Raw genomic sequence first — 13,891 nt, 5'->3', positions numbered from 1 at the left:
GCCGTCCGCGAGAGGATGAGGGCTCTGGGCCTAAGGGAGGGCTCGCTGTGTGATGAGCAGGCGATTGTGAAGCCTGTATCGGTGAGGAGCGAGTGGGGTATATTTCATGTGCTGTTGCCCGTGGACGCCTCCTAGTTGAGGGGTCAGTGCAAGGGTAATTGTCATTTGACGTGGGTCTGTTGTTGGGAGGTGGCCGAGGGAAAGATTGCTGTGGTCTCAGAGGTGGTAAGGCCGGGCCGTACCGCGGTGAGGGTACCAGCGGGTGTTGTGTATGCGGTGTTGGCATCACTGGTGGTGGGTAAACCAGTGGCTGTCATCGTGGGCTGGATTCTACCAGAGTACGACCAGTTGGGGACAACCGTCTCTGGTCTAGAGTCACCAGATTGTTCCGCTGTGGCCACTTCATCAGCCCAAGATGGAATGTTCGTAGGCTGAAATGGTGGTTGTGTTGTGGAGACTGCTGTGTGCGCAGTTGAAGATTGATGGAGGTGGCTGTGGCACCTGACTCGTTCCTTGGAGAAGTAGCTCTTGTGACGAGCTTTGCGGTGCTGTAGGGACTGAGGGTGAGCTCGTGTCGCTATCGATGTACAGGTGAAGTTAACCTGAACTCGAAGATCGGAGTCTTTACCGGGACAGTTAGCCCAGGGATTATCTGTGGCGTTAGGAATCCAGTTATGATCCCTGGGTTATAAACCATGCTTCCGTGTTGGAAAACGAAAGTTCTATAATGGTCGAGTCGGAAACGTCCTTGTTTTTCTTCTATATTTGCTTACCGGGGGGTCATCTAAAACATCAAATTGTATCATTTGAGGGCGGTAATGATGTTTACTTAAGAGGCCGACGCGTGCAAGTTCTCTACGAGCTTCAGTTTCTGTTGGAAAGGAAGGTCTTTTCTATTATTAACATACCAATTAACGTGATCAAACCGAAAACCTCTTTTGAGTGCGATTTTGTGACAAAAACTTTCCTTATCGCTAAGTTTAGCGTGTATGGCGTAAGCGCGTACTTCGAGTGTTCGGGTTCATGAAAAAATTTGTACTTGTGCGGTGAGGATTTTGAAATCGGCCGGCTTAATTTTTAATTCCCCAATTTTATTGAGTTTATAATACTGCATATTTGTGATATGCTTTAATGAACAATCATAGTGCGTGACGACAAGATCTTGTATGCCTGTTCTAGGTGTGGAAATACTATGTTGGTGAACTTTAATTGGTTGTTTTATTGGAAGTGAAGATGAATATAATAAATTAATTAATATGAAAATTAAATTTCGATTTGATATTTTCAGGAGAGTACAGAGTGTGGATTATAGAAGACAAAATAGCGTGCGGTGTTTTTTGTGTATCTATCAAAATCGTAGTTTAGTTCTTGACAAATGAAGGGTGATGGATTTGTTTTGACTCTAAAGATAGGCAGTGCCGCAGCTTGTGGGTGAAAAATAAGTTTGTCTTGTTAAACATTTATCTCAACAGAGAATGTGATTTTTGATTGTTTTAATAATTCGTGAGATCTTTGTTTTTGAACTGGTGTTATTTTATAAGGTTTATAAATTCTTTATTTAGACAAATCGTGTAATTGTTCTCCGTTGTTATGGTTTCCAAAGAGGGCGGGTGGGGGAACAATAAATTTAGGGTCTATTCTTAGTGGTAGAATTGGGTAAGTTCGTGTTGTATCTGGCTGTTTCCCAATACAGTGATGAGAATGTTGATCAGGGTCTGGTGTAGGTGAGTTGGATCTTAAGGTGATAATGGGCGGATTAAAAGGTTTATTTGCAATTTGTGATGCAGTAGGTAAAGAAATTTGAGAACTAATTAGATAAGAATTAGAAGTGTCAGAAATTAGGCTAATATCATGTGTGGTATCGTGAATATTTGAGACAGTTTGAATTGGCTGTGACAATTCGGAGCTACTAGTCTTATCGGTGTTTGCAAAATTTGAGTGGAAAATTGTGGAGTGTTTGAATAGTTAGGTAATTCAGTTGTGCTGCTCGTGGAGGAGCTGGTATAGGTGTGGGTGGAGGGATTGTCGTATTTGGAAGAAAACCAGAGTATTGTAGTAGAGTTTGTGCAATTATTGGTGGATGTTGTTGTGTTTGCGTTTGGTGTATTTGCGTTTAACTTTGATGGGGGATATGGGATTACCGATTGTGGGGTAAAGTGGAGGGAGTGTCCAGTAGGACGAGGTCTATCTGTAGATTTGGCAGTAGTAATGACTGAGTATGGATGTTCCTCGGTTTTTTGTGTTTGTTGTTTAAATGAATTTTTTAGGTGTTGACTGTTTAGTTGCTTCACTGTATGAGCAACTAGGCGACTCTGAGACGGGGGGAGCACTTGGTTTAGTGTTTGATTGTTGACTAGAGGACGGAATTGTGACAACAAACTTTGGCCCAAAGCAGGGCAATTATCGCAATAATAAATTATCGCTATAGTTAGTAGAGGTGGGGATAACAATTTTTAAGAGATTTAAAGTGGGTACACTTACTTGGATTGCTGCGCAGGGTGATTCTGATGGGATGACATTATGGAGATAGACTAGATCTAAAAAACCAGCAGAAAAACTGTTAATAATTCAGAGATTGTATAGTCTTTTTGTTCGAATGAATAGAGAAATTGTGGATATATAGTTTCATTTGTTTTGCTGTTGTTTGAAAATTTGTTGGTATTGTTCATCCAATCTTAGTAGTTCTTTAATATACTTTGTATCATGTGATGCTGGGATAGCGTCAAGATTAACAATGTAAACAATATCTGTTTGTAGAATTTCAGAGAGTTTAGGTGTTGCTTGTGGTGGGAAAGTAGGAATATAGAAAAGAGCGATTTGTTCGTTATTGAAATCTCTAATATAAAAAACCCATTCACAACAAATGTGTGAATATAGAATGTGATCTAGGTTATAAAAAATATCTTGAAAGTGGGCCTGTTTAGGTTTAAAAATCTGAATATATCTAAAAGTATCAGCGTAGGGTGTTCTTTTGAACATTATTTCGAGTTCGTGTTGAGAAGTTATGTACATACCTGTTAAATCTTTTTGAAGATGGTGCTTTCAGTTCTGTGAGACTGAAAGTTTTAATTTGAGAGTTGTTGTCTTTGTTGCTTTCTTGAGCAAAATTGAGAGCTTTCTGGGAGCTATCAGCCAACTCATAAGTCGAAGTTCAAATGAAGAACTGTACTGTGAGACAGTTTTTTATTTTTATTAAAGAGAGAAGAGAAGAAGTGAGAAATGAAATTTGGACTTAGAAAAACAATAGAAATTTTATAAAGTTGAAATTAGAATAGTGGAAAAGAGAAGTTTGAACGAATGCAGTCTTGAGTTGTTGAAGAGAAAAAGAGAAGAGTAAAGCAACTGAGTTTTAAGAGTGGTGGACTTCTAAAGTGATTTTAGACGATATGATTTTGCCTGACCACGACTTTTTAGTCGGGTACAAAAAAGTTACCGAATCATATCTTGGCAATTAGAGAATTGTTCCCGGACCGAGCTGTGGGTCGGTTATTACCCCAATTTTTAGTTAATTTTCTTTTTTGTTATTATCGTGGGGAATGGCCTGTAATTCACTTCTTTTCATTTCCTGATGGAGGGGTTTTTGTGGTTCTGCTAGGGTAACAGGTGAAGAGATAGTCCGTGTGCTTTGTTTACTGAGTTATGGGGTTTAATTAACTTTCTCAGTGAAAGAAATTAAATTATGTGGAACAGGGGTGAAAGAACTATCTGAATAATTCCTCTCGTATAAGAGAACGAGGGAAATGTATTTTTATCCGTAGTGTATTTTGTAGCTACTAAGCGTGTTATGCCAAATAGTTTTCGGCTATCGAAAGCGAGAAGAGTGATTTAACGTGTGTTATAGTAGCGAAGTGTGAATAGTTTTAAGTGTACTTTATTCGTGAAGCCGAAATTTTTGATTGTGGTACAAAGACTCTGTAGTCTTTTATTGGCTGTCGTCGAAGACGATTGTTTCCAGTAGTATAGTTTTCCGAAGTGTGCTCGGCTACTTCTGACGGGTTACAAAGTATTTGGGGGAAGGTCATCTGTGGATGGTTCCTTTAAGTTGTCTAGACTGAACGAGAGAGTCTTCGACTTGGTAAGTGGTGGCTTCGTTGGATGGAATTTTAAAATTGAACTATCCGAGAAGTATTTCTCCATTTGGTCTTGAACAAAGAGTTCTTTAATGTAATATGGGACTATATTACTTCTATGAGGGGTGATTTGTTTACCAAAGAAATCATCTAGTTTGTACGTAACCAATGTAGGAGTATCTTTTGTTTTATAAGGTCCAACTTTTTGTTGTTGGATCTTTTTTGATACTCCAATTTCTGTGGCTTTGTTTACAACTAAATCATATGTATTTATTTTGAGTGGCTGCGCCGTTCCAAAGCAGCGATTTATAAATGTGCGTAAAAATTCATTTTTGTTTAAATAATTATGCACTTCGTTATAAACTTCCGAGTGGATCTTTTCACGATTAAGAAACCAAGGTTTCTTTCTGTAATTTTTTAATTTGAGGGTGATGACATAAGTGGTCAGTATGTGTATGATTTGATAACAAATTACAGGGCGAATTTTCTGTGGGTTTACAGTTTCCCAAGCTATCTGTAGTGGAAGATAGGTTGAACATTATGGGTTTCTTTGGTTTTAGACCAAATACAATTTCATATGGTGAAAGATTCATGTTGGTCCTAGCTTTTGAATTGAATGCAAACGGAAAGACTTTCACTCTATGTGACCACGTGTCATATTGTGAGTCTAGGATTGCTCGAAGAACTGTGTTTAGTTGGCGATTACTATTTCAACGAGTCCATTAGACCACGGTGCGTATGGCGTACGTGGATTGAATTACATTACACGTACGGCAGAGATGTGTGAATTCTCCGTTAATGTATTCATTCGCGTTATCTGTTACCAAAATATCTGGAATGCCAAATTTAACAATCCAATGATCAAATAGTACTGTGAGTGCATTAGTGGCATCATTTTTGGGTGAAGGGTGGAGGACAACATAGTGTGAAAATGCGTCCACAATAACATATACGTAGGAGTTTCCATCCGAAGACGGTGAGATTGGACATTTTGTATCCATTGAAATACGGTGATTGAAGTATGGTGAAACTTCTAGAAATGGCTGTTGTGGTGCCATTAAAAGGTTCGGCATGGATTTGCTCGTTTGGCAACTTAAGAACTCTTGTGTAAGTATTGCTATCCATGTATTAATGTTTGAAAAAAAGTAGTTTTTCGTGATTGTGTTTTTTCACGACCAGGGTGTCCTGAAAAATCATTAGAGTGTGCTTTATAAAAAATAACTAGGAGAAGAGAGAGTGGTAGGCAAATTTTCGGTGATGTTGTTTCCTGTATATAATATAAGAGATTATTCTTCTCGTTAATGCTTAATTTTGGAAACGTCGATAATGGTGCAATAATTCTTTATTTGCACATATAGTGAGTGAAGGTGTTGGGGGAAATTTTTATACTGTTTCCAGAGTAAGAGTTGTCTTAGGACTGGGTCTTCTTGTTGTGCTCTATAGAGAAATGTATCGTTTACTACCGTTTGGCCTTCTATGAAGTAGTTATAAAGGGTGGGTTACTTTGGTATAAAGTTGTCCATTGCTGGAAGTGAAAATTTTATACTATTTAATAATTCAGCGTAGTCTGCGTCATGGTTGGATTGTATGAAGGATTCTGTTTTGTTTGTATTCAGTGTGACATCTGGGTGTTGTATAATAGTATAATTTTCTGGGGATGAGTAGTTGTTTTTAGATTCTTGTAGTTTTTGTTGGTGCCTATTCTCCAAAAGCTGTGCTTTGGTTTTAAATTCATATTGTGATACTGGGAGATAAAGAACATTTTCTAGTTGTATTTCGATATAATTATTTTTAATCTGTAAGTAGATTGGAAAGTGTAGTGACTCTACATGAGTATCTGTAGATACTGAATTAATATATTCTTTTGATACAGCGTAGTGGCACTCTATAGGTTGTGTATTTTGGTTATGTGTCATAAAGAATTTAATTGAATCTGGTATTTCGACAGTGCAAAGACGGTGTTCGTCTTGTGTTGTAGTCATGAGTGAACAACTTAGTAAATCTGGAAGTGAAAGGTTCTTTCCTTCCGTCCAAACTATGTGTAAGTTTGGAGATTTCATTAAAGTTATTTGAAATTTATATACTCTGTGGTTTGGTTTATTCTTTTGTGTGAATAAAAATAAAGTTGGTTTATGGTTAATGTATTATATTATTGGATGTTTAGATCCTTGAATAAAGAATTCGTATTCTGAAAGTGCAGAAATGATAGCTGAACATTCGCAAAGAATGGTGGATAGTCTAAGTTCTGTGGTCAAAATAGACGAGAATTTGCCGATACTAAATCCATTTTTCCAAATTGATTTTTTTGTAACAGTGCTGCTCCAATGGCATAGTAAGAGGCATCGCACAGGATAAAAAAAGTTTTCACTGGATTTGGGATTGCGAGACGGAGTGTTCCGTCTGTAAGTTTTTTTTCACTCTATCAAATGTTTGTTGTTACTCAGGAGTCCAATTAAAATCTGTTGTATCTCTGAGTTGGAGATAAAATGGTAGTAAAGGAGTTGGAGATAAAATGACTTGTAGATAAATATTTTGAAAAAAAAGTAAGAAATCCAACATAATTTTGAATTTTTTTTGGGAGGATTTTCATTCTCTAAAATAGTGTGTTACTGTGTAAATGTTTAGAGCATTGTGTCTGTTGTTGTGTCTTGGATGAAAACGTCATCCGAATAGGTGATTATTTTGCTTTTTTTTAATTAGTGGTTTGAAAATACTGCTCATCAAAGATGAGAAAGCTGCTGGGCCAATAGAAATACCATAGAATAAGCGTTTAAAACAGTAATATTGTCCAGCAATCACAACATTTGTGAGTCTATGTGATGGTTTATCAAGTGGCATTTGATTGTTTGCACTGTTCATGTCAGCTATAGAGAAAATTGTTCCCTTAATCCGTGTTAGCATAACTTGGATTGGTTCTATGGGCCAACTACATTTTGTTTCGTCAATCATTGTGTTTAATTGACGAGCGCCTAGGAAAATTTTTAGAGATTCTTTTTTTGAGAATAATTACTGGGTTAATAAAGGTATTTCCAGTGGTTAAAGAGTCTGTAATTAAGAGCTATGATATCAAAGTGTGTTAAATTGTCGAGTAAGTGTTGTACTCTATATTTTAATTGGAGCGGAATACGAGCAGCTCTTTGCTTCTTAAAGATAGCGGTTGCTTTAAGGGGAAGGTTTAGCTCTGCTTTAAGCTTTCCAACATCGAATTTCGAAATTTGATAGCACTTTTGAAATTGTATGAGAAGTTGTGCTAATTTCTCAAATTTTGTTTGAGTTAATTTTGTGTGTTCGAAATTGAACATGGTGAGAAACTCTCTATCTGTTTTGGTGAATTTTGAGACATCAAAGGGTATGTTGATTTTTTTCTGTTGTGATTTGTATTCGCTTTCTTGTTGTTTACTAAGGTTTAAACAATATAATTTTTTAAGTGTTTCTGACGTACCTTGAGTGAAGTAATTTAAAGTATAAGCATCCATGAATTCTGTGATTTCATTTATGGGATTTTTTGTGGTTTGATAATCGTTGAGTGAAGCATCTTACTGTGCATATCCAATTATTCCTTTTACGAGTGTTAATGGGTGATTCAAAGGATTTTGTATTAAAATTTGAATAAATGATTAATAAGGGTATTCGAGATTGTTTATATCCATTATAGAGAAAAACATATTCTTGCGTAGTGGTATAAATGAAATATCAGATGTATGAACAATGGTACCGCTCGCATTTTTGTTTTTACATTCATATATGGTTAAGGAATATGTTAAGATACGGTGTTCAGACGGTGTTAAAAATACTGAGTGATCTCCAATGACTGGAAATAATCGTGAAAAATAATAATCGTTAATCGGGTGTCTTAATTGATGAGTCGTAGAATTTTAGTGACTTTGTATCATTATTATGTTTAATCTCGAGTGTATGAGATGAACTTTTTATTGAATCTACTCTTTTTTCTAGGAAGGCTGTACCTAGAATATTAAATTTTGCGTTCGATACAAGGAAAGTGTTTGTAAACGAAGTGTTTTTGAGAGTTCGACTCCCGGTTCCATCTGGGTAGAGTGTAAGTTTTACTGTAGCTTTTGATTGTAATTTAGAATTATTTGCTGCCGAGAGAACAAAGGTTGATGCTTGCAATTGTAATTTGTGATATTCATTGATTTTGGTCCCAAGTGTCAGTATTTAGTATATTAAGTGTGGCACCAGAGTCTAATAGAAAATCTATTTCTAGATGTGGTGGAGAGATTTTTTTCTTGGGATCGAGTGTTTGTTGTGTGTATATTGTTAGTGGTAGTACCCATATGTTATTTTTACAAGAGGTGGAGAGAATAAAATCTTCTGTGAGAGAGTTACATTCTTCTTGGCAATTGAAATATTCATCTTATGTACCCTGATTTAATTCTAAAAGTAAATCATCAAATTGTTGTTCGAGGAGTGTTTCCTCGGAGACGTTTTTAGTGTCTGTGTTCTCAGTGTTCGACGTAATGTTGTCTGTTTGTTCGTGATCTGGCGAAGAATTAATATAATTTCTAACATTACGAAATCTATTTTGTGAGAACGGCCGTCGTGAACGATTTCCGTCTCAATTATAGTGAGGTGATTGTGGTCTGCAATTATTTTGTGAATTATTTTGAGAATTTGGTCTTGGGTATGGTGAACCATTTCTACTCGGTGGTTTGAAATTAATATTTCCGTAATAGGGTTTTGGGTTATTTTGTGAGAATTTATTTGGAGTTCTGTGTCTTGAGTGATTTCTTTGTTCTCTGCTATTGCTGCGAGAGCGATGCGAAAATGGTAGTGGTTTACCTGTCAACCTGTCATGTTATTCGATGTCACTTGTCTGTTGGGAAGTTTTGATTACCTCTCATTGCTTGATTAAACGTTTGGTTTTGAAAATTAGTTTTTTCCAGTGGTTTTGTGTACCTTTTCTCAGGGCACTTAGAAAAACTATGTCCTGAACGTGAACAATTTTTGCAAAAATTTTAAGAAGAGTGGTTTTGTTTTAAAATTAGGGTCATTTGAGTACTTTTGTCCTAATACGTTTATTTCGTGGGCAAAATCTTGCTCCATTGTGTGTATACCTTCTACGTTGAGATTGTCTATCTCAAGAGAGAGGCTATTAATTGAGGGTGAAAAGGTGGACATTGTATTTAATTTGTGTCTATCAATATGTGTTCTTGTAATATTTTCTTGGTGTATCTTTTCAACAAGTTGTGCGAATGGACGTTGTGGTTCCAATGCGGTTGATTTGTGATTTACAAACTTTTTCAGTGTTATTCTAGCTAATTGTGGATCGAGTGCTTTGACGAGTGCGTCAGTCATTTGTGCGTTCCTCATATCCGGGGCATTGTTAACTTATGCTTTTCGAGACATTTGTTCTATTCTAAGTGCTAGCGTTTTAATTTGTTCACCAGAAGCACATGTTATGCTTTCTAGTAATTAGTTCGCTTGTGTTTGCGATTGTTGATTATCGAATGTTTTCTGAAATTCCCGGCAAAACGCTTGCCAATTCTTTTTAAAATCTAGTGGAAGATGTGAATAGAATTTGTTGTGCTGGTCCTAATAGGGCGGTTTGGATCATAGCAAACCGTTTCAAGATCCAGGCTTGATGAATTGTTGAATCAGCCTGTTTTGGTCCTGCTGTCATTGCCATATTTGCTGCGATAGCATTTAAAATACATTCTGTTGTATAGGTGGGATCAGTACCATCAAACGGTTGTAAAGATTGTTGCTTTGGTACCTAGCCGCCTAAGTAGGGATACAACATTTGTGTATTCCTACGGATTACAGGTGACGGCGTTTGTGTAGACGCTGCTTGTTGTTAATATCTAGTCGATGCGTTTATACTTTGTTGTGTACTCTCAAAATTTATTTGTCTAAGGATATTTACTAATTGTTGTGGAGTGATTAGTGTACTTTGATTAGCCCCTTGTGTGGGTTTAGTAGAATTTTTTAAAAAATTATTAGGTTCGGTATTAAAGTGTACGGAGTTTTGTCTGTGTAGACCTGGTAAAAGTGTGTTTACATTTGGTAATGGTGGTATAGTTGTGTTTAATGGGTTTGAATTTTGTGTCAATTCAGTTGAATTCACAGGTTGTCTGTGTTGATGATTTTGGTAAATATTTGTGTTTTCGGTGGTATTAGCAGTAGAGTTATAATTTTGATCTGTCTTCAAGATCAATTAATGTGTTACCGTATGTGATGAAAAGAGTGTTCCATCATCTAAAAGTGTTGAGTTGAAATCTGTTTCTGTAGTTTCGTTTATAGGGCTTTCTAATTGTTGAGTGTGAGTTATTGTTTACATATTTTCAAAAGGTGAGACTTCCAAAGAAGTGTTTGTGTTTTTCGTAATATTTGTACAAATAAATGGTTGTGTTTCCAAGTTATAGTTTTTAATTTCTATGTTTTGGTGGTTAATAGATAATTTTTGTATAGTTTCCGATGGAACTTCCGTGATGTTTACAAAATTTTGTGGAAACCAATTTGGGTCATATATAATGGAGTGTTTCTGGTAATTTGCTGATTATTCGTGGATAAGTTTCTGCTATTAGTTTGGTGGCTGGAAAGATGTGTCTAACCAAACTTTTCCAAAACCTATATAGATACCAAGATAGAAGTGCAAGAGAATCAAAAATCTCTTCTTCGTTTAAGTCTGCATCGGCGACTGAGCTTATATATATTTTGAGAAAATGAGTGAATCCTTCTATTTCCTGTTTGGCGATTTTGTGTACGCTTTCTTTTTGAGAGTGTGAAGCATTAGTATGTAGTGCCGGTGCAAGGCGTTTAAGAAATTCGATGAAAGATTTTCTAAATAATCCTTCTCTGTCTGAGGGTTGTAATTCAGACCATATTCCGTTAAGCAATTCAAATAATGTGTCTGATAATGGGTGAAAGAGAGTATCGTATATTAGTGAGATATAACTTTTTGTGAGTGGATCACAAATGAAAAGAATTGAACCTTTTGTGAGTTGGGTTCCGTAAATTTCAATTAAATAAGAAAGAAAGGCGGTTCGTGAGACCTGTGATGCCTTTTCTCGTAAAGAAAGGTGAGGTTGTTGTTCTACTGCAAAGTAGCGGTATTTAAGCTGTTTTGTTGTATTTAAGGGTATATTTAACTCATCTTGATGTTGATAGTGTTTAACCTCAAAGGGCAGGATTTCGCGTGTTAAACGCTTGTTCTGTTGTGTCAGAACAGCTTGTTGTATTTCGTCCGAGAGTGTCGGTAAGCGGGAAGAGGGTTGATTAATGTGATGATCCATTTTGGTTTTTTTATTGTTTATATATCAGTAGTTTTTGTTTTGTTGGGGTTGTGTTCCCTTTTTCTTAAATTTTAAGTAAATAATGTGTAAAAAGCTATGTAATCTAATTCTAAGTTTCTTTCTCAATAGAGAAAAGGGTGTTTTGAGTGAGTTTTTTTACAATTAGAGTTTGTTAACTCATTGGTCGCACCATTTAAGGCAGACCCGGAGAAGGCTCCTTTACAGCCTTAAAGTATAAAGAGCCAGGGCTACTTATTCTGCGCGCGAAGTAGACTTACCCTTATCTCTAAGACTAACCGACTCTGTAAAAGACTGAGAGTAAACTTCTATTATTACGGTGGTTAAGAAGTATAGCACCGGAGTCAATGGTATACACATGTATACACATGGTGTATCTAACTAAAAGACTGACTACAATTAGTTCAGTTCTCTCTATATAAAAGAGAATAGTGTCTTCTCAGTCTCTGATTGGTTGAAGGTGCACATTCAGTATTTTCACTGCTACAATTCACCTTCTATCATTGTGCGCCTAGCATATGCTGATTCCATATATATATATATATATATATATATATATTTATATAATATATATTTATATAAATATATATATATATATATATATATATATATATGTATGTATGTATATAAATATATATATATATAATAATATATATATATATATATAATTCAAAAAACAGAATTAGAGAAGCTTAGAATTATGGTAAATGATTACGGCAGCATTACCCAAAATTTGACATATGTTGGGTTGGAAGGACAGATTTTAGGGTCAAAAATTGTACGGAGTTTGCCCTGTGTATATAAAATACATAAGGTCAAAATTTATATCACCCACAATAACAAAGATATGAAAACTTGAGAGAGTTTGAAATTACTCGAAAGCAAGACTGTGCTGTAATTTTTTCAAAAAAAATTATTAAAACAAAAACTACTTTAGTTTTCAAATTTGCAGTTCTTTTTACGCTCATTCACACTGGAAGTAAGTAATGGTTGTTCAATCTCTTGTCACTTTCAGAACTAAAATGATAACTTCGGAGAAAAAAAAACATCTTTCCAATTCAATCCGAACAACAAATGCATTGATGATTTCGCGGCAAAACCTTGTTTACTTTGTGGGAATTATTTTTCCCTTAACACTTACTATGTAGCTATACCATGAAATGACAAGAAAATTGAGCTTTGTTTCTAACTTGAAAAGTGTTCTCAGGAGAAATAACAAGTCTTCCTGGCCCTTCTTACTGAAGAAAAAATTGAACTATATATTTTAAAAGCCCATGGTTGTTTTGAAGTGAGAAAGACGAATTTCGCTAACATTGTTCTTTTTGGGATGCTAAATTTTACAATCCTTTTCAAAACGTAATAGAAAAGGGGTCCATCTATTGGTTTTCATTTCAGGATGATAAATTTGATTTGGGACCCAAAATGAAAGAGATGTTTGGTGGGAACGTCACACAAATTGCGGAAATGGCTGAAAAATTTTACCAGTCAATTGGTTTTCCGAAATTGCCTGCATCATTTTACGAGCGTTCCAAATTTCAAGAAAGCGACTACCCTGGTGGTTTACCGGTGAGTGAATCGCAAAAAATCAAGGTATTTGAATTGCCATTCCAACATAAGTTTATTAACGAAAAATTTCTTTCTCTAGCGTGCAGTTTCATTTTATGGAAACAAGAAATCGTCTCTCTGTGACATATTTTTTGTCAAAATGAGTTGTTTTAACGATTAAAGCGAAATTTTTATCAGTCTTAATCGGAGAAAATACCACAAAAAAGGCAATTGGATATATCAAATTTATTTTTTTTTAAATTCGGATTCGAAAGAGATTTCATTGGAATAACTTGATATTGTATGATAAAGACAAATATTGGCTCAAAAAGGAAGAAGACGACATTAGTTTCATAGCTTTATCGAAAAAACTTAGTTTTTTGTTTGATATACAGATAACCTGAAACTAACAAAACATAAAAATTGTAGAGACATGTCGTAGGCTAATCAAATTGTCTACGGGAGGATCAGATAACAACTACCGGCAGGGCGTACAGGTAAGAGAAAAGTAAAAAAAGTACAATGTTAAACCTTTACTCGTTATGAACTGAAATAACAAGAGAATGAAGGAAAGTTATGACGACAGGCAAAAAAGCAACAGCCGTAAAGTTTACATCAGATAGAGGTCATTTGTAACAAGGTCGACTATTGCAAAAATGCAAAAAGAAGCACATTGGTTAGAGGTGGAATATCTGATGGGCGGAAGCAAAGAGAAAGAACTTATGGTAATGTGAGTATCAAATACAATAGAGTATTCGAGATGAAGTGCACATACCAGATTTCCCCTGTGAAAGAATTTTTTTTAGTTATAATGAAAATTTTCATGTGAAGCTTTTATACAAGTAAGGCACCTTACAGACGAAAAAAAAATATATTTACTTGATGACCTTTTTAGTAAAACATAGGATATGAATCACCAGATGCACCAGATATGATCAGAAACCAACTCTCTGACCCTCCCAGTAGATAGAAATGACATGTTCTCAGGTAGGGCGAATAAGGTTT

At 35.6% G+C, this 13,891-nt stretch overlaps 1 protein-coding gene across 2 annotated transcripts in view; it reads left to right on the top strand.

Annotated features, from left to right (window-relative positions):
- LOC142353957 (angiotensin-converting enzyme-like) overlaps positions 1-13,891 on the top strand; it is an 82,967-nt gene that overhangs the window by 24,542 nt on the left and 44,534 nt on the right. For both annotated transcript variants that reach the window (XM_075406190.1, XM_075406189.1), the window contains one exon: positions 12,737-12,907. In XM_075406190.1, the coding sequence (XP_075262305.1) occupies positions 12,737-12,907 (171 nt within the window). The remainder of the gene's footprint in view (positions 1-12,736; positions 12,908-13,891) is intronic.

The sequence above is a fragment of the Convolutriloba macropyga genome, chromosome 15 (genome assembly GCF_964194025.1).
Source record: "Convolutriloba macropyga chromosome 15, txConMacr16.3, whole genome shotgun sequence".
In the NCBI taxonomy this organism is placed as follows: Eukaryota; Metazoa; Xenacoelomorpha; order Acoela; family Convolutidae; genus Convolutriloba; species Convolutriloba macropyga.
This window is presented reverse-complemented; position numbering and strand designations above follow the sequence as displayed.